This window comes from Platichthys flesus, chromosome 18 (genome assembly GCF_949316205.1).
Source record: "Platichthys flesus chromosome 18, fPlaFle2.1, whole genome shotgun sequence".
NCBI lineage: Eukaryota > Metazoa > Chordata > Actinopteri > Pleuronectiformes > Pleuronectidae > Platichthys > Platichthys flesus.
The window spans coordinates 16,755,711-16,780,203 of NC_084962.1; the positions used below are offsets into that span (position 1 = coordinate 16,755,711).

Consider the following 24,493-nt stretch of genomic DNA (forward strand, 5'->3'; position numbering starts at 1 on the left):
GGCAAAGCAATGTTTCTTTCCACTGATTCCCGCTGGTACATCTTCCATATCCCCTTCCCGTGCTCAATTGTGGTTTCTCACTTGAAATAAATCTCAATGCAGCCTTGGGGCGATGTTCACCTCCCACCCGCACAGGATCTGTGTTTAGTGGTTATGAGACGTGCAAAGGGGACAATCAGTGGACGACAATGTGAACGAAAAAAACAATCAATCTTTCATCCTTGATCACATTTCAATGGATTTCTTATTTGATAACCTTCGGAGAAATTATTGCTTTCACCGTTTAAATTCATGCATGAAACCATTAAATTCTGTGTGCTCTTCTTCTTCTTCAATTTTTACACTAGGACAGAAAAATAAAGAGTCGAATCAAAACTTCTAAAACTAAATAAATTCACAGCCCGAGGGTCTTGGCTTGAGACATTCTGTTCCACTGAGGAAATAACAGCTTATATTCATCTTCAAAAAAAGAAGTCGAAAACCCTTTTGGAAGTTTCCCTTCTGTGGTTGAAACCTGACACGTTATGGGGCTGCAGCGTGTGGGAGCTGAGTGGAGGTGAAGATATAAAACTGGGTGTCATTCACTTCCCTTCACTCCTGAGGTGCACATCCTTCTGGACGACTGGTCGACCAACTGGGAATTCACTTTGAGACGGTAAGGAAGATTATAATTCATTCAGATTTATTAACAGCGTGTTCTTACAATGCAGGTAAAAACACTTTTAATGCTTATCTTTACAATTAAGAAAGAAATCACCTTTGTTATCAAGCATGATCTGATGCACATACATGGAGGAATTGCACATGTTTGATTCATATATAATATTTCTTGCACTGAAAGTTGAGTTATTTAGTTTCCTAACTTCTCATCGGTTCTGCAGTGGAACCTGGTGAACATGAAGATGCTCTTAATCCTCGGTCTCCTGCAGCTGCTGGCAGAACCTGCCTTCACCGTGAGTCTTTCATTTCTTCTGCTGACAGTATTAATAATATTATATAATTTGCAGGTACATGTCAGTGATTAAGTATGAATGGAAATGGCATAGAACGCAAAGTACAGTACGTCCAGAAATCTCAACCTAAAAATACCAAGTGTTTGAGTGAAGTATTGATGCTGTTTGTGTGTCGAGGAGCGGGTTTACACAAGATCTTATTCAAAGTGTAGGCGGTGGTTTGTGGCTGAATGTTCCAGCTTCTATTTTGGTGTCTCCAGCATGCTCTTAGTATGTGCTTGTGGTTCACAGTTGGCTGTGAAAGGATGTGTGAGAGCTCTGTGTTGTCCAGCAGCCAAGTGAGTGAGAGTTTCACTTGTGTTTTTCAGGTGGCGCAGCCGACCCATGACTCCTGGGGAGAGTTTGGAGCCTACGGGCCCTGCAGCCGCACCTGCGGCACAGGAGTCTCCATGAGAACCAGGAAATGCATCACATCCAGGTAGGACATGGAGTTAGAGGGTCAGAATGGAATGATTGTCTCATGATCTGATCTGAAATAGGCTGAAAGTAACACAATACCTTTTGTTTTATATATATGCAATACCAAGGAATACAAATGTTAACAGCATTCTTTTCTCTCTCTCTTGCAGAACAGACGGAGGACATAACTGCCTGGGATCATCCAAATCCTTCCGAACCTGCAACACACAAGTACTTATCCCTAAACTCGTTTTCATTTATCTTATTCATAAATGACATCAACCAACAACCTGCACTAATATATCATACACCAGTAATCCAACATGTTGTGTGATTGTAGGAATGTCCGGCTGCGTCCAGGAACTTCAGGGAGGAGCAGTGCTCCCAGTTCGACCGAGGGGACTTCCAGGGCAAACCCCGCACATGGGTCCCCTACTATGGAGGTTTTAGACATGTTATTAGAGTGTACAATCACATGATCTAAATCTATATGACATTGACATTTGGTTCGAGCAGGAAAAACAACTTACAGAAAATATCTGATGGAATGAATATCGGTTTTTATAATGAATAAATCTTGAATGTTCTAGCATCCAATGCATGTGAGCTGAACTGTGTCCCGAGAGGAGAGAACTTCTTCTATCGACACAGACCTGCAGTGGTGGATGGGACCCCTTGTCACGTGGGCCGCACGGACATCTGTGTGGACGGCTCCTGCAGGGTGAGAGCAAAGCAGAGATTCATAGGTCGAATGTCAAGGTCATGGAACAAGATATATACCAAGATGAACTGATACGATTTCAATAACCTCCAGCCTGTCACCTCTACACAACTATGAATGTTTTCTTCTTCTGACCATTTACTTCATTTATCATTGAGTTGGTCACAATCATGCTTCTTCTTTCAGGTACTGAACCATGGAGAGTTCATGGGCTTGGATGAGGACATTCATTCTGTGCATTCGGCTGCTCCTGTCGCTGTCGCTCCTCATCCAAGTGAGACGCTCACGTACATCTACAAAACCGGCGTCTACGGCGAGTGCTCGGTCTCCTGCGGCGGAGGCATGCAGTACCGCAGCGTGGAGTGCTGGGTTCAGGACCCGGTTAACCCCCGTATGGTGGATGCGACCCACTGCATCACCCAGCGCCTGCAGAGGCCTCAGTGTCAGCAGGCCTGCAACATGCAATCATGTTCTGCTGAGTACAGTGTCTCCAGCTTCAGTGGGGTTTGTATAATTTAACATTTTGTTGATCATATAATTTTGTATTTGTAGACCTGTATCGATTCCATTAATCATGTTGATCCCCTTAATTTATGACGATACAAGATTTTAATATACTGTTTCATATGATGCTCAGTGTTCAGTCACCTGTGGGGAAGGCCAGCAGACAAGGGAGGTGAACTGTGTGGGACCAAGAGGTGAACATCTGGACGATCTCTCCTGTAGTGGACTGGCTCGACCTGCCTCTACCCAGGCGTGCCGCAGACCTGCCTGCCCCACTCGCATCACCTGGCACGTGACTGCCTATGGCCTGGTACGTAAAGAGAAAAAGTGTTTTCTACGACAAAGAAAGCTTTTCAATATCCTCATGCTTCCTCTTCCTCTCTTGTGTTGTGTCTGCAGTGCACTCGAAGCTGTGGTGGGGGTGTGAGGGACAGGAGGGTCGGCTGTTTCGACACAGATTTGAACCCGTACCCCGAAGCCCGGTGCGGTTCAGCGAGCAGGCCTGTCTCTGTGGAGGCGTGCAACTCGCAGTCGTGCCCTGGAACACAAAGTAAGTCAAATCTGAACTCTGTTGGTTTGATTATTTGTGTTTGTTTGTTGTTATTTAATGCAGTTTTTGTCTGTAGTGGTCCCAAGTGTGCAGGATCCCAGGAGACATGAAAGCACCATGAGAGGATTTGTTCCCCATGTTCCATCAGGAGACCCCTCAGGTATGAAGCCGAGGATGACGCTTTATTCTCTGTCTTTGCGTGTTTGAACGTGTATTTAATCTATGTGTATAAACGTATGGTTATGATCTGCCAAGAATTTTCAGAGTGAGTGTGTAACTGCTTATTTAAGACTAGTCATCACTTTAAAACAGATTATTTTGGAATGAATGCCTCCTTGGGCAAGTACAAAATAAAACTGTCTTCACACCATTGTACCAGTTGAGACCCTGAAGGCTCTGTTTTCTCTTATTCACACACACAAAGCCCAAACTGTCTCTGTACTACCTCATTATTGAAGACCATATTTAGATGATTAAATACATGATACAGCCATGAACTTAACTGTCGCTACATATTTTAAGAGTTAGTAAAGCCATGACACCATATAAAAAAACTGAAACTACTAAATCATGTCACAGATGAATCTGAATGAACATATAAAACATGCCATGGACATGTACTGATCAGTAGCAGTATGTTTTAACACATCTTTGTGTTGACTTACTTTAGTTACTGGATCTCAAACAATCACTGCCCATGAACTCAACCCGTCGGTGGTCGGCCCTCACTGTGCTCAGTCATCTTATGGCTGCTGTCCTGACGGCCACACTTCTGCCACCGGACCCAGGAACCAGGGCTGCACCCAGGATGACTGTGTTCGCACCAGGTAATAATAACCAACATGTGACAAAAAAGTAATTGATAAACACATGGAATAAAGAATTCTTATGTATAATACAAATATCTTCTTTAGGTATGGCTGTTGTTTGGATGGGGTGACTCGAGCTCAAGGATTTGGAAGAGCTGGATGTCCTGAGTACCAGACTCCTGTGGTATGAATCACATCTGCTCCTCATCTTGTTTGAATAAACGTTTTAAAGCTGTTGAATAATGCAAATTTACTGAAAGGCCGCTCCACTGATTTTTTATAACAATAATAAATCACATGAGTTGAACTGGACTATTCCCACTTGTCCAGGATCGCCCACTTGCACCTCCTGCCGCTCCGTCCCCTGGGAACGTGTGCTCCCTGCCTCGAGATGAGGGGACCTGTGACACCTGGATGGTTCGGTTCTACCATGACTCAGGCAGCGGTAAATGCACCGAGTTCTGGTACGGAAGCTGTCAGGGTAATGCCAACAACTTTGTGTCCCTGGAGGCATGCCAGAGAGAGTGCGGGCAAGTGATGAGGGAGCCTCCCCCTCCACCTGGAGCAGGGGCCGCCCCGAGGAGAGCCTCACTCATGGGTGCACTTAGAGCCAGGGCATAACCATGTACACATCTGATACCTCCAGCATTTTTAAGATGTGTCCATTGTCCTCGTTATGATGCAATTTGTATAGGTATATGCTATACATTTACTAAGACACACATAAATATGTACTGTGAAACTGAAGCCACGTCCCTCATTTAATTTAAACATCAGAAATACTTTAAAATGATCTACATACACTCACATTATAACAAATACATTTTACAAATACAAATTTATTTTATTCTTTTATTTTTGTGTTTGTAGTACGCATTTGTGTTTTCCCTGAATTGTTCAGAGTAAAATAGAATTGTGTCATGATGAAATTTAAATCATGAACCCAATAAAATTTCGGATATGAAAAAAAGGTTGGTGTGTTTAATCTTTGTTTCTAATATGTCTTGCTATGTTTCCGAAAGTGCACTTTACTTGGTTTTGACTCCTGTTGAATTTTAAAATAAAACTCAATTATAAAAGTGTGTGATGTAATTAACTACACTAACTTCTTGGAGATTTCCCCTTTAACCATTTTATAATATAAACGTTATTTGATCACTACTTGATTTAAATACTTTTTCCACAAAAGACAAAATGATTCAAAGACACAAAGAATACGATTCACACAGCAGCGTTCATGCTGGACGTTTTATTTTGAAACCAGTACTTTATTTTGAAGGCTCTTCACTCTACTACCGGAAGCAGACATATTTCATTTCCCGTGAATATTTCTGCACAAACAGCTGCATCGCACGGGGGATTGTGAAGCAACAAACTGCGAATTTCGTGCAGTTTTCCATCTCGAATCACTAGAAACAGTCTCCGGTCAATACAAACATGGTGAGTTGGTTCTGTTTGAGGGTTAAATAGCAGAAAAAGACCCGTAGTAGCCACGTTAGCTGCTTTTAAAACCGGCGCAGCTAAGCTAACAAGCTCCGATGCTAATGTCTACTCCTCCGTCAAACATGGGGTTTTCTCCCATTTGTTCGTCCACTATAATCACCAGGTTTCAACATTAGGTCTCAATGAACGCGTCTGTGTCTCTCGAGTCTGAAAATGAATGAAGTTTTTGGGATATTTGTGAATTTTCATTCACTTACGTTACGTTTCAGTGATTCAATATAACTAGCGTTCACGTCCTGGTTGAAAATCTGTGTGTTAGAGGCACAAAAAATCAGCATCAATCCCAAGTCATCTATTTGACTTGGGATTGACAAAGAGTTGTTTCATGATTGTGTGAATTAAACGTTGTCAATTGTTTTTACAGTCGCACACAATTTTGCTCGTCCAGCCCACAAAGAGACCAGAGGGCCGCACATACGCTGACTATGAGTCAGTGAATGAATGTATGGAAGGTGAGTCCGCAGATGCTTTAAAGTGCTTCTCCTTCTTCAATCGCTTTGCTTTTGTGTCATTACATTTGGTTAAATCTGTTATATAATATTCCTCATTTAGCTTTAAGCAGAGTAATGGCATACTGTCACATCTGAGGTTCTAGTAATAATAACCTCTCTGTATATGGCACCTTTCAAAACACAGTTACAAGGTGCTTTACAGGTTAAAAAGGAAAATTGAAGATCACACATCAGACCACAGATGCAGAAATGGAAAAGGTTACACGTGAGATAACGGCAAGAAAAATATTAAATAAACATTATAAAATGTTTTGAATAGATGAGAAGTTCAAAACTAGAAGAAAGCCGGTAAATACAAATGTGTCTTTGAGAGAGATTTGAAAGATGATAAGGTCTCTGTCAGATGGATCTCCTCAGCCAAAGGGTGTGAGTCCTGACAGAATGGCCCTGTATCCTTTGGGCCTCAGGCTCATTCAGTATCATACAAATGCTTCAAACATTTTACATTATATTTCACATTTGGGATGTGTAGCAACCTAGATGCATTCTAATACTTATAATATCAGATGACAAGGGTAAGTTTATTACATTAAGTGTGTGTGGCGATAATTAAAATACATGATGGATGTTGTTTTAATATTAAAACATGTTTTTGAATAAAAATTGTATCTGTGTGAACCTAGTGTAAATGTATTCTTCTTACTCTCCGCTGTTTGCCATTATGTTTTGATGCACACTGTTAGGAACGGTTTTTTAATCTGTTCCCTTTTGTTCTGCACCCCTCATCCAGGTGTGTGCAAAATGTATGAAGAGCATCTGAAGAGGATGAATCCAAACAGTCCATCGATCACTTATGACATCAGTCAGCTGTTTGACTTCATCGACGACTTGGCCGATCTTAGCTGTCTTGTGTAAGTTAGCTCTTTTCGGCGTACTGCCAGTATTTGGATCGACACCATGTTTGCATTGGGTGTGTTGATCACTTCCAGTAAACAAATCGTTTTCAATTTCCAAACAGGTACAGAGCTGACACCCAGACATACCAACCATACAACAAAGACTGGATCAAGGAGAAGATTTATGTCCTGCTGCGACGTCAGGCTCAGCAGGCGGCAAAGTAAAGGCGTCAGTGACAGGTTGTCCTGCTTCACACACCTGGAAGGAGTTTACACTGCACTACATTTCCACAGCATCTTATAGATCTGTGTATATGGACAACATTGTCAGTTTGATAAGGGGTGGGTTTTCACGTTAAACTATACATCGGAAAAGGTTCTGGTTTCAAAAAATTGAGTAATTTGGGCTTTATATAACGGAGTTGTGCCCGGCAGCATACCAATGTCTGTTACATCAAGAGGATAGATGTGTTGATGGCTGCAGGTTGGAGTGGGCGATCTAACGATTCATATCATGATCCATCTTAAGATGTTGATGTACTCTTGCTCTACCCTAACAACATTGATCCATGCAATGTTTACAAACCAACGGCTAGGAGATGGCTCTACTATTATATCACGTATGGTCCTATTCATAAACTGTTTTCACGTATGCTAGCAAATGGCTGGACATTGTAGTATGCCAGTAGTTCACCTACGCACAAACATCTGTAAACTTTGACAGGCAACAGCTGGGTCTTCTGGAGGTAATACAACAAATTGATTAAACCAACTTTAAAGGAAGCTAAGGAACATGTCAATAGTTTAAAACCCCATTTAACAAGTTTCTGAAAGGGACGGTTATCACAGAACAAACCATCATGCATTGTGATCTTGTGTCAAAAATGAAATTCATGATATGATTATTTGGAAGATTGCCCACTTCTATCTGCAAGGACTAACTTATTGATGGAGAGGGATCTGTGACTGGAGAAGTGCTCCACAGGCTGGAGGGGCGAAAAAACTTTGTGATCATCAAATGTTAGTAGTGTGATTTCAGTTTTACTTATTACTTATATGACATGTTTTTTTTTTTTTTTTAATATACACCCTTTCTGGGCAGTTGGATTTTGAACATGCAGTGAATTTTTTTTATGCAGGTGATGTATTTTTAACCAGTACCTGTCCACATGCTATTAATTTAACTGATCACAGACTGTTTTTTTCTTCCATATTTCTTGTTATTATTACCATAGCCTACGATCATTTTGTAAAATTCTTATGTTTTGTTTTCCATAGATCTCAACTACTCCTGTTGTTGTTTAAGTTTGATTCAAATAAAATAAACTATTGTTTTCTGACCAGTGTCTCCCACCATTTTCCTGTTTAAAACCCAGATTTTATTTGCATGTGCATTAGATGTGAATGCACGTATATGTCAAACAGTTTGTTGTGTATCATGCACATGAGGACAGGATGCTACGTTTTATTAAATTTATAGTTTTGAAGAATGTTGGATGTTGTAGGAGACAGAAATCGAGCTTCGGTGTGTTACTGTCACTTTAAATGTGGCGGGCTGCCCTGTTGTTGCTGTGCTGGAAACCCCGTACTGACTGTGAAGGGACCCAAGATGGCTGACTACTCACGGGGGGGGGAACAGCTAGCAATTATCTGAGCCGTCGGGAATGAATGGCAAATAGCGCTGTAATGTCGGGCGTAACCTCGGAGTAACCGCACGGCAGCACGTTGTTGGCTCGCACGATTGTTTGGAATGCACGGATACCGGTATGGAGAGGGTGGTCTCTCCGCGGCCCCGAGCCAGAACATGGCGGAACACTTGGGGCAGAAATAGCGGCTAACGGCTAGCTAGCTAGCTTGGACGTATTATTCAGAACATAATTGGGGGGTGGGGGAACAGCGGCTCGGGTAGTGAACACGGTGTCCGCGGGTGTGAAGTAATGTTACCGGTGCGCAGCTCTGCTCGTTCGGGCTTTGTGTTGTTGTTTTGAGCGTCGGGACATGTGGAGCGTAGGCAGCTAGCGCGCCAGCTAACTCGGTAGTCGTGCTAGCTAGCGCACCCTAGCTAACGTTGCCCTCCAGCGTACAGACTGTACTAACGGGCAGGCTGGGTGCTTTGGGAACCAGCGGCCGTTAGAGCAGCGGCTATTGTGATTACCGCTCCCTCGGCGGTGTGTTTGTGGGGGGGGTTTTGTACTGGCTGACAGCCGTTGCTTTGACTTTTAACACGTTAGCAGTCGTTAGTAAACGAGTCCGTCGTTAGCTCGCTGCAAACGGTCAGTGAGTCTCCTGAGCGAGACGAGTTTACAACGGCCCGAGGGGGGGAAACCAAAATCAACATATCGTAGTTGTGACCGGGGGACGTTTCCTGGTTCCTCGTCCCGGACTTTGGAATACGCTCGGGCTGGTTGAGCCCTCGAGCGGTCAGCCAGAGCTGCGTTGTAGAGGTGAACGGGGGGTGGAAAGTGAAGTTGTGGTGTTACTAGGCGAGGCGGACACCCTGTGAGACAAAGCCGAGAAGGAAGGTCCGGGAGGGGGATACCGGCCAGCACCACCACCTGCCAGGATGACGGACACTCGCCGACGAGTCAAAGTCTACACCCTCAACGAGGACAGACAGTGGGATGACCGCGGGACCGGACACGTCTCCTCGGCTTATGTGGAGCGATTGAAAGGCACATCCCTGCTGGTGCGAGCAGAGAGCGATGGTACGTGACCAGCCCGGCGTGTGTCAGTCTTGCAGCTGTAGTTGTGGGTTATTATGTCAACAATAACTTCCACATGTAGTCCTCAGTTGTAACCACTTATGCAACACACACCACAACCCGTCCTCCTCGTGTAAGCCCTGTTCATAATAACCCTTATAATCTCCTTTTCAACCTGACAGGTTCCCTACTGCTGGAGTCCAAAATCAACCCAAACACAGCTTACCAGAAACAGCAGGTAAGTTGTTGTGTTGTGTTGTCAATGGCGCAGCGTGTGTAAGATGTGGAATTCCCTTCTGTGATTGTAAAGTGTCTTTGTTTTTCTGTTTCTAAAGGACACGTTGATAGTGTGGTCAGAGGCAGAGAATTACGATCTGGCGCTCAGCTTCCAAGAGAAGGCTGGCTGTGATGAAATCTGGGAGAAAATATGCCAGGTAAGTGCCCATCTCTGTGCGTGGGTGTGTGTTTGTCTGCTCCATCTGCGTGTGCATTTAATATTATATGTGGTGGGTGGTTGTGTTGCTAGTGTCTGCAACTGCAGTACTTACGTTCTCTGTTTGTCTCGCCGCTCAGGTGCAGGGGAAAGACCCATCAGTGGACATCACCCAGGATGTAGTGGACGAGTCCGAGGAGGAGCGCTTCGATGACATGTCGTCGCCGGGTCTAGAGTTGCCCCCATGTGAACTGAACCGCTTGGAGGACCTCGCCGAGATGGTGGCCTCCTCGCTCCCATCGCCGCTGCGGCGCGAGAAACTGGCACTCGCCGTGGAGAACGAGGGCTACATTCGCAAAATCCTGGAACTGTTCCGCGTGTGTGAGGATTTAGAGAATCGAGAGGGACTGCACCACCTCTACGAAATCATAAAAGGCATCTTCCTGCTCAATCGCACGGCACTCTTTGAGGTTATGTTCTCTGAAGAGTGCATCATGGACGTCATTGGCTGTCTGGAGTTTGACCCGGCGCTCCCGCAGCCACGGCGGCATCGAGAGTTTCTCACTAAGACAGCTCGCTTTAAGGAGGTGATCCCCATCTCTGATCCCGAACTACGTCAGAAAATACACCAGACATATCGGGTGCAGTATATTCAGGACATGGTGCTGCCCACGCCCTCTGTATTTGAGGAAAACATGCTGTCCACCCTGCACTCCTTCATCTTCTTCAACAAGGTGGAGATTGTGGGCATGCTACAGGTGAGAGAGGCAGACACTACATGTGTTGCCAGTGAAATGTATTTGTCACCAGTGTTTTTACTTAGTTGTGTGTATGCACCACATTTTAACTTAGACATCTTTACTCAAAGCAAAGGCATGTGATACACATTTATATTACCTCTATACTAAGAACCTTTCCAGACAATCCTGTCATAACATCGGAATGCACACATAATAGAGTATCATTTGAAAACAGTGTTTATGCACTGATAACTGTAAATTACAGTAATTGTAGGATTGTACAAAGGTTTTCTTTTTGGCTGATTGTGCTTTAACCAGTCTGAGTTTGTCTGCTAGTCTTTTATGGTCATGTGACCTTTGTGTTTTTGTACTGTGTCAACTCAGCAGTGTTTATGTATGGCCGTCTCCATAGAGATGGAGAAGTGTTGTGTAAATCAGTTATGCTGTGGTAGAGGAAACTGGCACGCTGTTGACTCCGGTACACTGGGCTGTGTGAAGTTGTAAAGTCAAAGAGAAACTGATACAGACCTTCCTCACCAAGAAGCTGCAGTTTTAATAAGCCAAAATTAAGTATTTAAAATAACACTCATAAATATCCCTGATATTATATCAGTTTTCAGTTCAAAGCATTTAAAGTACATAATCTATCATCTATATACAGCACATTTTCTAAATGTAAATTGCAGTAGTTTAGACTTAACGTTAAATAAATATGTGTTTTATTTCTGGATGTATATTGAATGTAAAAAGTTTATAACAACAAGTTATGTTACTGGTACTATAATTGTGACTTTAAGTCAGTTTTGTGGAAATATGGTGAGTGCTTCTTTTGTTTCCTGATTATTTCGAACTTACTTTGCTGTAATGAGTTTGTTTGAGTATACCACTAGCCGTGGAACAATAACCTTTTTATTTAAAAATACATCTCGACTTGAAACTCAACTCCTCTTTTGTTTTGCTGCCAGGACGATGAGAAGTTTCTGACAGACCTCTTTGCACAGCTAACAGATGAGGCTACTGATGACGACAAAAGACACGAGCTGGTATGCCACATCCTGACCGATTACCTGTCAAGTTAAAATGATGTTTCTCCTTGTCCTTTTAAATTCATGGAGCTGTGTTTGTCTTACAGGTGAACTTCCTTAAAGAATTCTGTGCATTCTCACAAACGTTACAACCTCAAAACAGAGACGCCTTCTTCAAGACATTGTCAAACATGGGCATTTTACCTGCACTAGAGGTCATACTGGTGAGTGCTGCACTCTCAAAATTGGAATGATGTTTGTTGTGCAGTGCTTAGACATACAAAGAATTTGTTGTTGTTACCTTTTGATCCCTTTATGCATTCATGAAAGTTAAAGCTAAAAGATGAGAGGTGTTGCCAGTATGTATTTAAAACTGCATCTGTTCCATACAAGCTATACTGTTGCCAGGGGTTGTGCTCAGAAAAAACAACACCGTGTGGGGGAAGCAAAATCAGACTCTGTGGTATTTTATTCGACTGTGTTGTGACTAAACAGCCAGTTATGTGATTTGCATATTTTTGTGTGCAGCTCTTGTTTTGCGTTAAAGGGCATTTCTGTTTCATCTTTTGACATGACATTGCATTTTTTTCTATAGCAAGTCGAGAAAACTCATAAAACAAACCAAATATTAGTTTTGTCTTTATAGGATTAAACCTTAAAGCTTGCCATTCATCAGGCATGTATAAGTTCAAGTAGCTGCAGGGTGACATGACATTTGAACACACATTTGCCATGCACATGCTATTTGTCGTCTTTGAGCTGTTAGTTTGTAAAAAATAAAGGTTTTTTTAGTATTCACCACGTTTCATTCAAGGATCTTTCATATTACTTTCATATTACTGGTCACAGATTAGAAGAATCACTCAAATTCAAGTGTGGACAGATTGTGTCACATGGTGAACACCACAATGGTCGACTTTATTCACAGCTTATTCAGTCTTGATTTATAGTTTCCACAAACACAACAGTGACAAGTTGTTAGAAAACTCAAACACATTAAGTGCATTACAAAGGTTTTTATTTGGACATATTCAGTCCCAGTTTTACTTTTAAACTGAAACAAACTAAGCACCTAATAGTAAGTAGATGATTCACCCATATTTAGTTGAAGTGTGTACTTGCTACTGAGAACACGTGTACAATGTTGGACTTACAAGCATTACCCATTTCTCACTGGTTTTGACTCACTCGTAGACATCAACAAAGAAGAAAGAGAAAATAATCTGAAGGTGAAATAAACTGATCCATGGTCCCTTTTTGACAATAGTGTTTATTCCCTTTTTGTGTTCAAAACAGGGAATGGATGACGTTCAGGTGCGTGGGGCGGCCACAGATATCTTCTCTTATCTGGTGGAGTACAACCCCTCCATGGTACGAGAGTTCGTCATGCAGGAATCTCAGCAGAATGATGATGTAAGTAAATTAACAAAATTAGACGGGCATCTTCTCCAGCCTTTTAGCATAGTGTCATCATGCATCCAGTGTTTTCATATTGACCAATGAGCATGATATGCATTCAGGATAAAGAGGTGTTCTGTGACTAATGATGATTTGTTGCCCCATCAGGACATCCTGTTGATCAACCTGATCATTGAACACATGATCTGTGACACAGACCCAGAACTAGGGGGGGCAGTGCAGCTGATGGGCCTACTGAGGACTCTGGTGGACCCAGACAATATGCTGGCTACGGCAAATGTGAGTTTGCATTCTGAATCTATTGGTCCTGTAATTTCAAAATTGATGACGCAGAGAATCCAAGAGTCCCACAGTCGCGTCTATTCATACGAAGTAGAAGAATGGGATACGAGTCAATGTTAGGTGAATTGACCAAAGTTCAGATACTGTAGTCAAATCAGAATAAAAATAAAAAAATCCAAACTGGATCGTCTATATTTTGCTGGGAATCAAGTTTCTCTCTAGCAAATCAAAATGTTTATATCTATCTTTTCCTCTTTTCCCAGAAAACTGAGAAGACAGAGTTCCTGAGCTTCTTCTACAAGCACTGTATGCACGTCCTCTCGGCTCCACTACTGGCCAACACCACGGAGGAAAAACCCAGCAAAGGTATTGAACATCTTTTTGGATACATGTGTGATTTTATTGTTCAAACTTTGTCCACAAGTGTGTCACCATCTTTCTTTTACGTTCAGACGACTTTCAAACATCCCAGTTGCTGGCGTTGATTCTGGAGCTGTTGACGTTCTGTGTGGAGCATCACACCTATCACATCAAGAACTATATCATCAACAAGGACATTCTCAGGAGGGTTCTGGTGCTCACTGCGTCTCAGCACGCGTTCCTGGCCCTATGTGAGTCCACAGCTTTAACTCTTAGTTGCCAACTCAGACAGACCCACCATGTTAAAAAGTTTGGCGCTCAATATTAATTTATATTTCCGTATAACCAGGTGCCCTGCGCTTCATGCGGAGGATCATTGGTCTGAAGGATGAATTCTACAATCGCTACATCATGAGGAACTTCCTTTTTGAGCCCGTCATCAAGGCCTTCCTCAACAATGGATCCCGCTACAATCTCATGAACTCTGCAATCATTGAGATGTTTGAGTATGTCCGTGTGGTGAGTATTGCCCGAACCTGGCTGTTTCATTTCAGTCTTTGCTGAATTATTTTTTTCTGCCCAAAGCTTGTGATGATTACAGTGACCTTTCTGCCAATTTTTCCTTTTAATAAATCAGAAAAAGTTTCAAAAGTCAAAGGAAAATCTTTCACACATAAATACCTGACAGCAAATCTGAGATGGGAACATAAGTTATTGTTATTGACAGTGAAACCTCAGAGGAACAGAAGTTTGCTGTTCACCATCAAACCGTAGCATCGTTGCTGCAGCTCCAACAATTCTGCCTTAGTTGTTTTTCCTGTTGTGGATTTTCTTTCCTGTTCTGTTGCTAGTTGAGCTATTTGTCAAACCTGTGTAACATGGAACCTTTTAAAGTCAGTCCTGAATTTGTTTCTACGGTGTTCCATTTGAGCAAATTATCAGTTATTACGAATATCAAGCAAGCAGCGGTACATACAACTTTATCTTTGATTAAAATTGCACTCATTCTAAATATGAACTGACAACATCCTCAAAAGTTATTGATTATGTTTAACTGGTTTGGTTTGATCTCGCCCTCTTTTGCTCATTTCCTCCATCCTTCATTCCTCCTTCGTCTATACTCTCAACTACCATCGTCTTTTTCATCACTTTCATACTTCTACCCACATTTCCCTCTCTGCTTTATCACTACACTCGTTCCTCTCTGTCTGTCCCTCTCTCTCTCTCCCATTGCTCCTAGGAGGATGTGAAGTCTCTCACCGCTCATATAGTTGAGAACTACTGGAAAGCTCTGGAAGACGTCGACTATGTCCAGACGTTCAAGGGCCTGAAGCTGCGGTATGAACAGCAGCGAGAGAGACAGGACAACCCCAAACTGGATAGGTGAGAAAACCAAGGCGGCAACACGACTACTATTACAGCTACTATTACACTGTCACTTATGATTTAAAGAGGGAGACAATCCTCTGTCTGATGGTGTGTCTCCATATAAAAGGAAGTAGTAAAGTCAAGTGTCTTCTTTCACAGTCTCAGTTTTATACTGAAGTTACTGTGGAGTTTTTTCTTTTTAAATATTGCATGTGCACCTCAACGACTGTATAGAAGCAAATGTTGTGATACAGGTTTCTCAGTTCAACACAACAAGTCCTCTGTTAATAACTGCTTAGATTGAGCAATATACCACTTACATGTCAAGGTGTATTTTTTTAACTTTTCACTGCTTCTGATTGTCAATCATTTGCAGTTTTCAGGAATAGTTGAAGTTCATCTTGATCTTGTAGCAGCTCTTCACCGACCTTTAGTTCACGGTTGAAATACCCTCAGCTGTATTACATCATACCTACCTGTTATGTAGGGCAACAGTGACATCAGAATGAATGAATGGATTGGCTTAACAGTACCTGTGTTGAGATTATATACTACACCTATGCACTAAAGTCATTTACTCTTTTATAACCAGGGTCATAAGAGTACATTTCAGGATATTTGACACTTAAGTGTATTTTCTGTTTTAACCACTAAGCTGTGCCTTGTCCTCTGCAGCATGCGCTCCATCCTGCGGAACCATCGCTTCCGTCGTGATGCACGGACGCTGGAGGATGAAGAGGAGATGTGGTTCAACACAGATGAGGACGACCTTGAGGACGGTGAGGCAGTGGTTCCTCCCTCTGACAAGATGAAGAACGAGGAAGACCTCATGGAACCTATAAGCAAATTCATGGAGAGAAAGAAATGTACGTATTGGAAAGCAGTGTTTTCCACTGTAGATTTTTTTTTTTTTACTCAAAAAGAAGTAAGAAGAAAGATCAGGCAAGAATTGATGTCTGTGCCATTTACGTGTTTGCATCAGAATTCCTTTAGAACAGAGACAAGGCAAGATTAGAGGATAAAGAAAATCACAAGTCTTAAGCTTATAGCAAAATAAAATCTATTTTGTTTCTTGTCTTTTCCCTCTGTCCACAGTGAAAGACCCAGACGACAAAGAAGTTCTGGGGAAGTCGAGCTTGTCAGGTCGACAGAGTCCCAGCTTCAAACTCTCCTTCTCTGGCTCAACTAAAACCAGCCTATCCAGCCCCCCCTCATCTGCCTCGCTGAACCCAGGTTCTCCGGGATCACCGGGGTCACCGGGCTCAGGAGTGCGCAGCTCACCCCCCACCACAGCCGTAACTACAAAGGTACAAGTAGGCAAAAATTGCATAAGTTCAGATTAGTTTAATGAAAGCCTGAAAGATGAATGGACTTATTCTGTGTCTTGTCTTCCTCAGGGAGGTTTAGTGGGACTGGTTGATTATCCTGATGATGACGACGACGAGGACGAAGAGGAGGAGGAGGAAGATGCAGACAGTAAAGGGGAACCCCTGCCCCCTTCCAAGAAGCCCAAACTGAGCTCCTAAAAGAAGCATCGCCGTCTCAGCTTGTTCTCTGCTCAGACAGTTTCAGTGCATAGACTTAACACAAGAATGATCAAACTTGTAAACAAATTGAATGAATGAATGCAAACCGCCCGTCTCCGTCAGCGGGCGGCCACAGAGGAGCAGACTGTGAATGGATTCTGAGCCTCCTCAGTTTAGCCCCAAGACTCGTTCATACAAGTGCCAATCGGGAGACCAGGAGTGGGTAAAAAAAAAAAGAAAAGTGGAACAGGCCAGTGAAAGTTGGGGGGGAGAGTTCGGACTCGGACAGTACAGAACATGTTGGACTTTGACAACTCAGCAACTGGAGGAAAAGACCACACACAGAAAGAGTACAAGCAGAATGAAGCCCCAGAGAGCTCACAGGCTCGGACCATAACCCACTGCCCCCCAACCCCGCCCCCCACTCAGGGAAGGACATCACAGTGGCCCAGACGGGTCGGCCAATTCAGACCCAGAACCACAACTCGCACCCCACCCCCCTCCCCTCCCCAGAATCCTTTCTACTTCTTTTCTCCTCTGCTCTCTTCTTCGTCTGTTTGCTTTCTGCCCCCCCACCCCCCCTTTTTTTAAGTTAGTATATAGGACCAGACGGGAGGCGGCATGTGGCAAAGAGCTGTCCTTGTTGTCATTTGATGATGTCATCAGTGTCGTTGTTCCTCAGCGGACGTTCTTTCTGACTAGAAAAAAGCCAGCAGTTTCAGTTTTCCTATTTTTTTTTCTCTTCTCTATTTGTCTCTGTCTTTCTCCTGTTTTTTGTAAATGATGACAAAAAAGACCTGCCTTTAAATGTTCAGGACGTTTTCAGTCACACTTGAACAGGTTTTTAAAGACCTCAGTAGGTGAGCTAGTTTTACCCTTTTTGCCCTTTGAAACTGCAGATTTTTTGGAGAATTTGTAATCCCGTCTTGATTAAAGATTGAGTGGAATTCTAGATGTGATGAATTTTGTCATATCTTCTCATTTTTTTTCCTTTTCCATGAGTGTACACTTAGTTGTTCAGAATATTTGGGACCATTAAAATGATCTTTGCTGTAAGTCGTCCTACTGCCCTTTGTCCTAATAACTGAAGTGTCTGTCTGCTGCCTTTTACTTTAACCAGTGGGTTCCTTTGTCTGGTTGACACTGCATCAGTCATAAAATGACCAGGTCTAACATGGTTCCACAAAACATCACAATGTTAAAATTGAAGCCTGTAATTCTGTCGAACAGGAAACATTTGAGCAGAAAACTGCTCTTTTCTTTTACATATGATTCTACAGGGTGGAATACTGGGTATTTTTTATGACCAAGTAGTTTTGTGAAAGCTAGCAGTTGGCTGGATATAAAGTCAACTATCTATTTGATATTTTGTGTTCTTTATTTGATGCATTTCTCATTTAAAGGTCTTTTGAGGGTCGAAAAATGCCATTAATTTGAAAAGCTTATGAAACCGGTCCATCTTTACAGTCCACCAGGTGGCGCCCTTACTCCATAGAATATGTTTTAAGAGCCAAGCAAGTGTTATGTTAAATTTATATAATATCAACATGGGTTTATGCTGAAGATATTCAAGGTTTTCTCTTGAACCATCCGTTACTTTTATTATTACTGGTTTGGTTCAATTCCTACAGTACCATTATATGACAGTTCTTATTTTGGTGTCACAAAGGCTGTAGGGCATCTCTTGATCAGTGGGCAGTTTTATGGCAGACTGATCCTGTTGGTTTAACAGTTAGTTGGACATAAAGTGTTAAAATCACAAAAAAAAACAAGTAATATGATCATATTGTTCATTTGATCTAAATAAGCTGCTTCAAAGTGACCTCAGCTGTGAGAGGCTCTTTACCAGATGATTTGTGATCTGTATTATTCTTTTCTTACGGCATTATGTAGTATGATAATGTTATAGTTAACATTCTTTTACCAGTCCACACTCCCAGAATCAAAACTGAGCCACAGCACTCTGGTCAGTCTTTGTTATTTTCAAAGAGGGAAAATATGATGAATGTCAGCACCTCCCAGCTTATGTGGTCATCTCAGTGGGTGTTTGAGTTCGACTCAAAAACAAACAGCGTCGAGGCCACCAAGGAGTCACTGTGTTGTCCCTCCAAGTGCATTGTGGCCTTCAAACATTGTTTATTAATTAAAACCCGACAGAAGAGGATCACTTGGTGCTCAGCGTGCGGCGAGAGCCGTCACACAACGCCTATTAAGGCTCCCATTCACATGAAAGCCATCTCCAGACAACAGCAGCTTTTCAAGAGCAGCCCTCCCTGCCAGCCTCTGTTTGCTCCTCAGCAAGTGTGTGTGTGTGTGTTGTGTGATCTGCCTCTCTTGCTGCTGGTGCCAGCCCCTGCTCCACCAGAATGCCGGCTCCTCTTCCAGTGCCAAGGCGCTCACCCGGCTCTGCCCGCCTGTATGTCTGCCAGGCTGAAGAGTCTCCGCCGGGGGACACTTGTGTCCAGCTTCCCGCGGGGCCCCATGAAAAGCCTCTTTGACAGCTCTCTTGATTGGCTCCCCTCCATGAGCGTCCAGTCTGCCAGATATCATCTGTCTCTGGATTGATCACTAGATACATACCCATCCAGACATTTTAAATTAAAGCATGATGCACCAATATATGATTCCTCTGTGTTGTATGAATATTTCCATTTGAAACCACTAAGATTGGACATGGCGAGTGACACAAGTATCTATATCTATCTCTCTCTCTATCTATCTATCTATCTATCTATCTATCTATCTATCTATCTATCTATCTATCTATCTATCTATCTATCTTAGACCAGGGTTATGTTTCCATTGCTGTTTATATTCGTGTTGGCAAGATTATGCAAAAACAAGATATGTCTGCATAACACGCTGCCAATATTATCCCTTCATCAGTTATATTTATCTTTTATTCCTTTATAATAAACTTAAAAGGTGAGAAAAGAAGCTTTATTACAAACATATTGACTTTCCATAATTTTTTAAAAGAGGAAAAAACAAACATAAATACCTAAAGCATCAACATTGATCTTTTTAGTTTCTTATGAGTGAATTTCTTTTGTGTGAAAATCCCATGTATTTGCCATGTCTACACTACACCTATAGGGGGCGGTGGAGACCACGTGTGAAGATCAGGAAACTCATCAGAGGCCTGTTGGGTTCTAATCCACCGAAAATATTTGTTAACACTTAAAGTTTGATTTTCATATATTTTTTCGTGTTAATGTGATCTGCTGTAGTAATGGCATGTTTCGTTTCCAGACCAGGAAATGAAACCGGAAGTGTGGAAGCCCAGCTGAGTTTGTCAAAACAACCGCACACGGTCCACGCAGCCCCCCCCCTGCCGGGCCCGGGCGTCGTGGCGGACAATGACCCGTGTTTCCCCGGCACAAAGTGCTCTCTGTGTCCGCAAGAGCCCCCCCGACGTCCCCCGGCGCGTTAATGGAGGTGATCCGCCGCCGTGTGATTAATCACCGCGTTCAAACCCTGCAGCTCCCCGAGGTGATGGACATCAGGGCGGCGGGCCGGCCGACGACAAGAGCCCCCCGGGTGGGTCCGCGGGCCCGGGACGCCCCCGGGTCCGGGTCAGCGTCCGTCGGAGGAGAGAGAGGGGAGAAAGTCCATCACATGTGGTTTTCATTAAGTTGGAGGTGAGATACAGTCACGAACAGAAGTCCGACAGTGTTTTCATGAGCTCCCCTTTTATGTGGCTCCCTGGATTGATGGCTGACAGATGAATTGAGTCAAGAGGTTAAACCTGCAGCCTCCACACTGACGTCATGATATCCACTGAATCCTAAATCCACCAGACCTACAGAGGCTGGCCCAAACCATCAAGTTCCACTTATTTTGTGGTTTTAAAGTCATAACTTCTATAAACCAACTTCTTGTGACCAGGACCTGTCAACACAGAAAGGCCTCAGCCACTAGGTTCCAATCATAATGGCTCCAGAAGCAAGTTTCCACTGGATCCTCATTGTGTTTGTGTAAGATCAGTCCTATAGAGATTGGCCCCAACCATCAAGTGAGGCTATTACTTGGTTTTAAAGTCATAACTACTGGGAAACCAACCTCATATGACCAGGACCTGTTTATACAGAACTGCTGTCTGATGTGTTTTGAGTGTTTTCCTCAAAACATGTTCCTTCTTAAAAGTAAATCCACTTTAAACTCAGGCCTCACCCAGTGGTTCCAGAGCTTTATGGCTCCAGACCAGGGTTTCCAGGCCTTGATATCCAATGGATCCTAAATATGTGTGTGTGTAAGACCAGTCCTATAGAGAATGAAAGCCTTTTTTTGTGTTTGGAAGTTATAATTGCTTGATGCCAACTTCTTATGACCAAGATCTGTCAATACAGATCTGCTGTCTGATGCTTTTTGAGTATTTTCCTCAAACTATGTCCCCTCTGCAAACTGGTTTCTAACCTTTATGACCAAGGTTTCCAGTAAAAACCACCCCCCGAAACAGCCCAGGACTCAGAATATACCACTGCCAATGTCCCAAATGTCCCATAATGTCTACAAAGACCTCATCAAAGGCATAAATGTTGAGTGTGCCAGCATTAAAACTGTTCCTTAACCAAGTGACACCTAATCATGTCAATTCACAACCTTTTATCACAGATGAGCCACACCATTAAAACCAGTCAGTGATGGTGTGAGCTATTGACAATTTTCCAGTACAACCGAGCTGACCTGGGATCTGACACAACCAGTTGGATTACAGTTATCTGGTTGTTTTTCAATCAAAAGGAAGTTCTTTAATATGCCTCTCGAAAGTAAAAGTTACCTGCTTTAATGAGAGACCCCCCCCCCCCCCCCCGTGCCTCTTTTGTTTCTCGGTAGCCGGCCGCGGTCCCCTCATAACTCGCGTCGCCCTTAAATCACAGATAAATAATGAGCTTTCCCGTGGCAGCGTTGGGAAGTGGAAGAGTTTAGGGGCTGATCTGCCATTGCTAAATGTTAAGTGGTCGGTATTGTGCCGCAGCATGGGGCACAGGAATCATGGATGTGAGTGTGAGAGCTCTTGGGCTGCGTTTTTAAATGGAAATGTCACAGTGATAAAGAGCGCACCTTCCGCACCCAGGGGTGTGTGTGTGTGTGTGTGTGATGGGTAGGAAGTATGCTCTGGAGGCATGCGGTAAATCCACACCACGAGCTGCAGATAGCTGTACACACACACACACACACACACACTAACTCACACAAACTTGGATCTATTCCTAGAAGCCGCGCAGTTTCCAGGAGTTTCAGGTTAATGGTACTCCAGCAATGTGGAGTCACACGTTGGAATCTCGCAGATAAAAATCCCCACCGGCAATTACATATTTTTGCGTCTATTAAAATCACGTAAAACTCACACTGGATAAAATAAAACCAACTTCACCGCCCCTCTGGGCACGTATGGAGTGGCCCGGAGCCGGAGGTGCCGTTAGAGGAATGAGGCCCTCTAACACAATGGCTTCTGTGAGGGAGAGGTTTCATGAGAGAGGCAGACATCCAACATGTAAACGTCACCCAGGGGCAAGAAGGTGAATGACCAGAGCCGCGGTGCCGGGGCTATTGAATCCACCTCACGTAATGTAGCATGAATGAAGCCCTTAAAGGTATCGGCTTCCAGTCAATAAACAGGAGGATCGGACGTATGGTTCAGCGGGAGTTGAACATGTGGCACCAGTCTGTCCCTCTCTCTCGCTCTCTCTCTCACACACACACACAGACACACACACACATGCACACACAGTCGGGACACTGCATTTTACTGTATTTAACTCAACAAATCAACCCCGAGCATTTGTTAACGTCTTGGCAGCCTTTAGGTAACACAAACCTAACCAAACACAACTTTCCTCCCCCAAATACAGTAGCAGTGAGAATGGTGTTTGACAGCCTCAATTTGTGTCTCCAGAGTGTAAATGTCTGTTTAATCAAATCTGCTTCTCCTTTTTTTTTTCTTCTTCTTCTCCCCCCTTCTCCTCTTCTTCTTCTTCCTCTCTCGGCGCAGCTGGAGTGTCTGATGCTTTGACGGCGGCTCCGTGTCGTGTGGCGTCTGGTGTCCGAGCCGTGCCAGGCGGCGTGTGTGATCAGCGGGCCGGCGGGCGGCCGGCGGGCGGCTGGCGGGGGGGGTCACGGCAGAAGCCTCTTCTCTCCGGGTCAGTGCGCCGCCACGCCTCTGACCGCTCGTCACGCTCTCCTCTTCTTATTCATCTTTCGATTTCTCTGTCTCCATCGCCGGCCGACCCTCGAGCAGCTGTGACCCCGCAGTGCGCCGCACATGTGCCTCTGTTGTGATTTCTCTGCATCCTGTAAAGAGATGAGTTCTAATCGACCCCTAGCCTCCCCCCTCCTCCCCCGTCCCGCTCACACACTTACACCTCATCTTTCTCCCCCCTCACTCCCTCCCTCCCTCCTCCTGTGGCCTCGGGGCATATGGTTTGACTGGGCAAGAGATAAGAGAGATGTGTCAGCCTGTGGTACTGAACAAACACATCTTTCATTTTCTTCCCTTTCTTCTCCCCCCTGCTTTGACTCCTCTTCCTCTGCCCCGAACTCCTTTCTCCTCCTCTCCTCTCTCCCTCCTCTCCTCCCCAGATCTCCTCACCTCTTTAGTCTCCGTGACGGCTGGGTACAATTAGGAGCGAGAAGCCTTTCGTCTTGTCGCGCGGAGAGACGTTGTTATATTTGCGGGTGGAGGGGAGGAGAGAATGGGCTTCAGATGCTCTCCCTCTCTCGGGGGATGATGGGGGTGGGGGGGGGGTGGGGGGTGGAGAGAGGAGAAGAGACAGAGCTCCTCTCGCTGAATGAAAGGCCCTCTCTCCTCTCTGGTGGCGCACATCAGAGGCCTGAGCTCCTCCGCTTTATGGAGGGAAAAGTGGTTTCCACCGAACTCTGCTTCCATTTATCTCTGCCCGCTCCCTCTCCTCGCCGCGCACACGCCCATCCCCGCACACGCTCACACTTGTGCGGCACATGCACGCCCACACGCACACATGCACACACTGTACGCACGCTGGATCTGCTTTGATTCCTGATTGCTTTGGTTTTTGCGGTCGCTCGATCAGGTTACTGTTCAAACTTTGGGCCAGGCCTGCCTGTGTGTGTCAGTCGGAGTCCACGTGTGTGTGTGTGTGTGTCTGTGTGTGTGTGTGTGTAAGTGTGATGATATTTCCTCAGCCAGTTGTGGCAATAGCACAGTTTCAGCTGCTATTATTAGCCCACTGGTCCACGGGCCTGATTCTTTCCCCTGCCTCCTGTCTGACACCAGCATTTCATTATCATCTGGCTCCAGCGCTGGAGCTATCACAGCGACCTGGGGGGGGGGGGAGTCCCTGCTTTCATTTCCAACACGGCTTTTTATAGGCTCCGCTCCTCCTGTGTTACTTAGCTAGTCAGTGTGTCAAGGACTCGGGGGGGGGGGGGTAATGGTTCCCAGAGCCAGGCGACACACTTACTTAGCCTCTCGTAGCGCACTCGAGCCAGCGCACATTTGGCAGACGCACCCTCGATCCAATGAGCGCTTCAAGGACGCCGCCCGGGCTGGGATCCGTCCCCATCGCACTTAGATCAGTTTGAGCACAGTCACCGCTCCCGCATATGACCACACATACTTGCGCATAACACCCCCCCGACCCCCCACCTGACCGTCGGCCTCACAGAGTGTCTTCCATTACAGATAAGTGCAGCGCTGATACTGACAGGGTCACGGTGCATCGCGGCCGCCTTGACCTTTGGGACGGCGATCCACTCGAGCGTCCAGATGGTCAGCGAGCGACGGGGCTAGCTCTTCTGAGAAAACGTGTT

The 24,493-nt window shown here is 44.3% G+C and overlaps 3 protein-coding genes across 5 annotated transcripts; all 3 read left to right on the forward strand.

Moving 5' to 3' along the window:
- Nucleotides 1-763: 763 nt before the first annotated feature.
- On the forward strand, nucleotides 764-4,893 carry paplnb (papilin b, proteoglycan-like sulfated glycoprotein). 2 transcript variants are annotated; one of them, XM_062411732.1, is made up of 12 exons: nucleotides 764-953; nucleotides 1,322-1,431; nucleotides 1,583-1,643; nucleotides 1,753-1,855; nucleotides 2,003-2,133; nucleotides 2,320-2,637; nucleotides 2,771-2,947; nucleotides 3,037-3,187; nucleotides 3,264-3,347; nucleotides 3,858-4,014; nucleotides 4,102-4,180; nucleotides 4,327-4,893. In XM_062411732.1, the coding sequence occupies exons 1-12, from the start codon at nucleotides 897-899 to the stop codon at nucleotides 4,615-4,617; spliced, it is 1,719 nt and encodes a 572-aa protein (XP_062267716.1). In that variant the 5' UTR covers nucleotides 764-896; the 3' UTR covers nucleotides 4,618-4,893. The 2 variants fall into 2 exon arrangements, with proteins under 2 accessions (XP_062267716.1, XP_062267715.1); XM_062411731.1 differs by having other exon boundaries at nucleotides 840-1,431.
- A 404-nt stretch (nucleotides 4,894-5,297) lies between these two features.
- On the forward strand, nucleotides 5,298-8,187 carry erh (ERH mRNA splicing and mitosis factor). The gene is made up of 4 exons (XM_062411830.1): nucleotides 5,298-5,436; nucleotides 5,864-5,951; nucleotides 6,742-6,862; nucleotides 6,970-8,187. The coding sequence occupies exons 1-4, from the start codon at nucleotides 5,434-5,436 to the stop codon at nucleotides 7,070-7,072; spliced, it is 315 nt and encodes a 104-aa protein (XP_062267814.1). The 5' UTR covers nucleotides 5,298-5,433; the 3' UTR covers nucleotides 7,073-8,187.
- Nucleotides 8,188-8,443: 256 nt separating this feature from the next.
- Nucleotides 8,444-17,758, forward strand: smek1 (SMEK homolog 1, suppressor of mek1 (Dictyostelium)). Of its 2 annotated transcripts, none has more exons than XM_062411081.1 (15): nucleotides 8,444-9,552; nucleotides 9,732-9,787; nucleotides 9,885-9,983; nucleotides 10,123-10,740; nucleotides 11,688-11,765; nucleotides 11,855-11,971; nucleotides 13,044-13,160; nucleotides 13,314-13,445; nucleotides 13,712-13,814; nucleotides 13,901-14,059; nucleotides 14,158-14,327; nucleotides 15,049-15,191; nucleotides 15,852-16,042; nucleotides 16,272-16,483; nucleotides 16,574-17,758. In XM_062411081.1, exons 1-15 carry the CDS (start codon nucleotides 9,411-9,413, stop codon nucleotides 16,700-16,702), a joined length of 2,466 nt encoding a protein of 821 aa, XP_062267065.1. In that variant the 5' UTR covers nucleotides 8,444-9,410; the 3' UTR covers nucleotides 16,703-17,758. The 2 variants fall into 2 exon arrangements, with proteins under 2 accessions (XP_062267065.1, XP_062267066.1); XM_062411082.1 differs by having other exon boundaries at nucleotides 15,052-15,191.
- Nucleotides 17,759-24,493: the final 6,735 nt, after the last annotated feature.

What these genes read in the sequence shown, in the direction of transcription:
- paplnb (XM_062411731.1), top strand. Translation starts at nt 1,184, where the DNA reads ATGTTCCAGCTTCTATTTTGGTGTCTCCAGCATGCTCTTAGTATGTGC. An exon ending in TCCGAACCTGCAACACACAA is followed by an intron (nt 1,644 to 1,752) that starts GTACTTATCCCT and finishes GTGTGATTGTAG; the next exon opens with GAATGTCCGGCTGCGTCCAG. An exon ending in GTGTCTCCAGCTTCAGTGGG is followed by an intron (nt 2,638 to 2,770) that starts GTTTGTATAATT and finishes TATGATGCTCAG; the next exon opens with TGTTCAGTCACCTGTGGGGA.
- erh (XM_062411830.1), top strand. An exon ending in AGTGAATGAATGTATGGAAG is followed by an intron (nt 5,952 to 6,741) that starts GTGAGTCCGCAG and finishes CCCCTCATCCAG; the next exon opens with GTGTGTGCAAAATGTATGAA. An exon ending in GCCGATCTTAGCTGTCTTGT is followed by an intron (nt 6,863 to 6,969) that starts GTAAGTTAGCTC and finishes ATTTCCAAACAG; the next exon opens with GTACAGAGCTGACACCCAGA.
- smek1 (XM_062411081.1), top strand. Translation starts at nt 9,411, where the DNA reads ATGACGGACACTCGCCGACGAGTCAAAGTCTACACCCTCAACGAGGAC. An exon ending in CAGCTTACCAGAAACAGCAG is followed by an intron (nt 9,788 to 9,884) that starts GTAAGTTGTTGT and finishes CTGTTTCTAAAG; the next exon opens with GACACGTTGATAGTGTGGTC. An exon ending in CCACAGCCGTAACTACAAAG is followed by an intron (nt 16,484 to 16,573) that starts GTACAAGTAGGC and finishes TGTCTTCCTCAG; the next exon opens with GGAGGTTTAGTGGGACTGGT.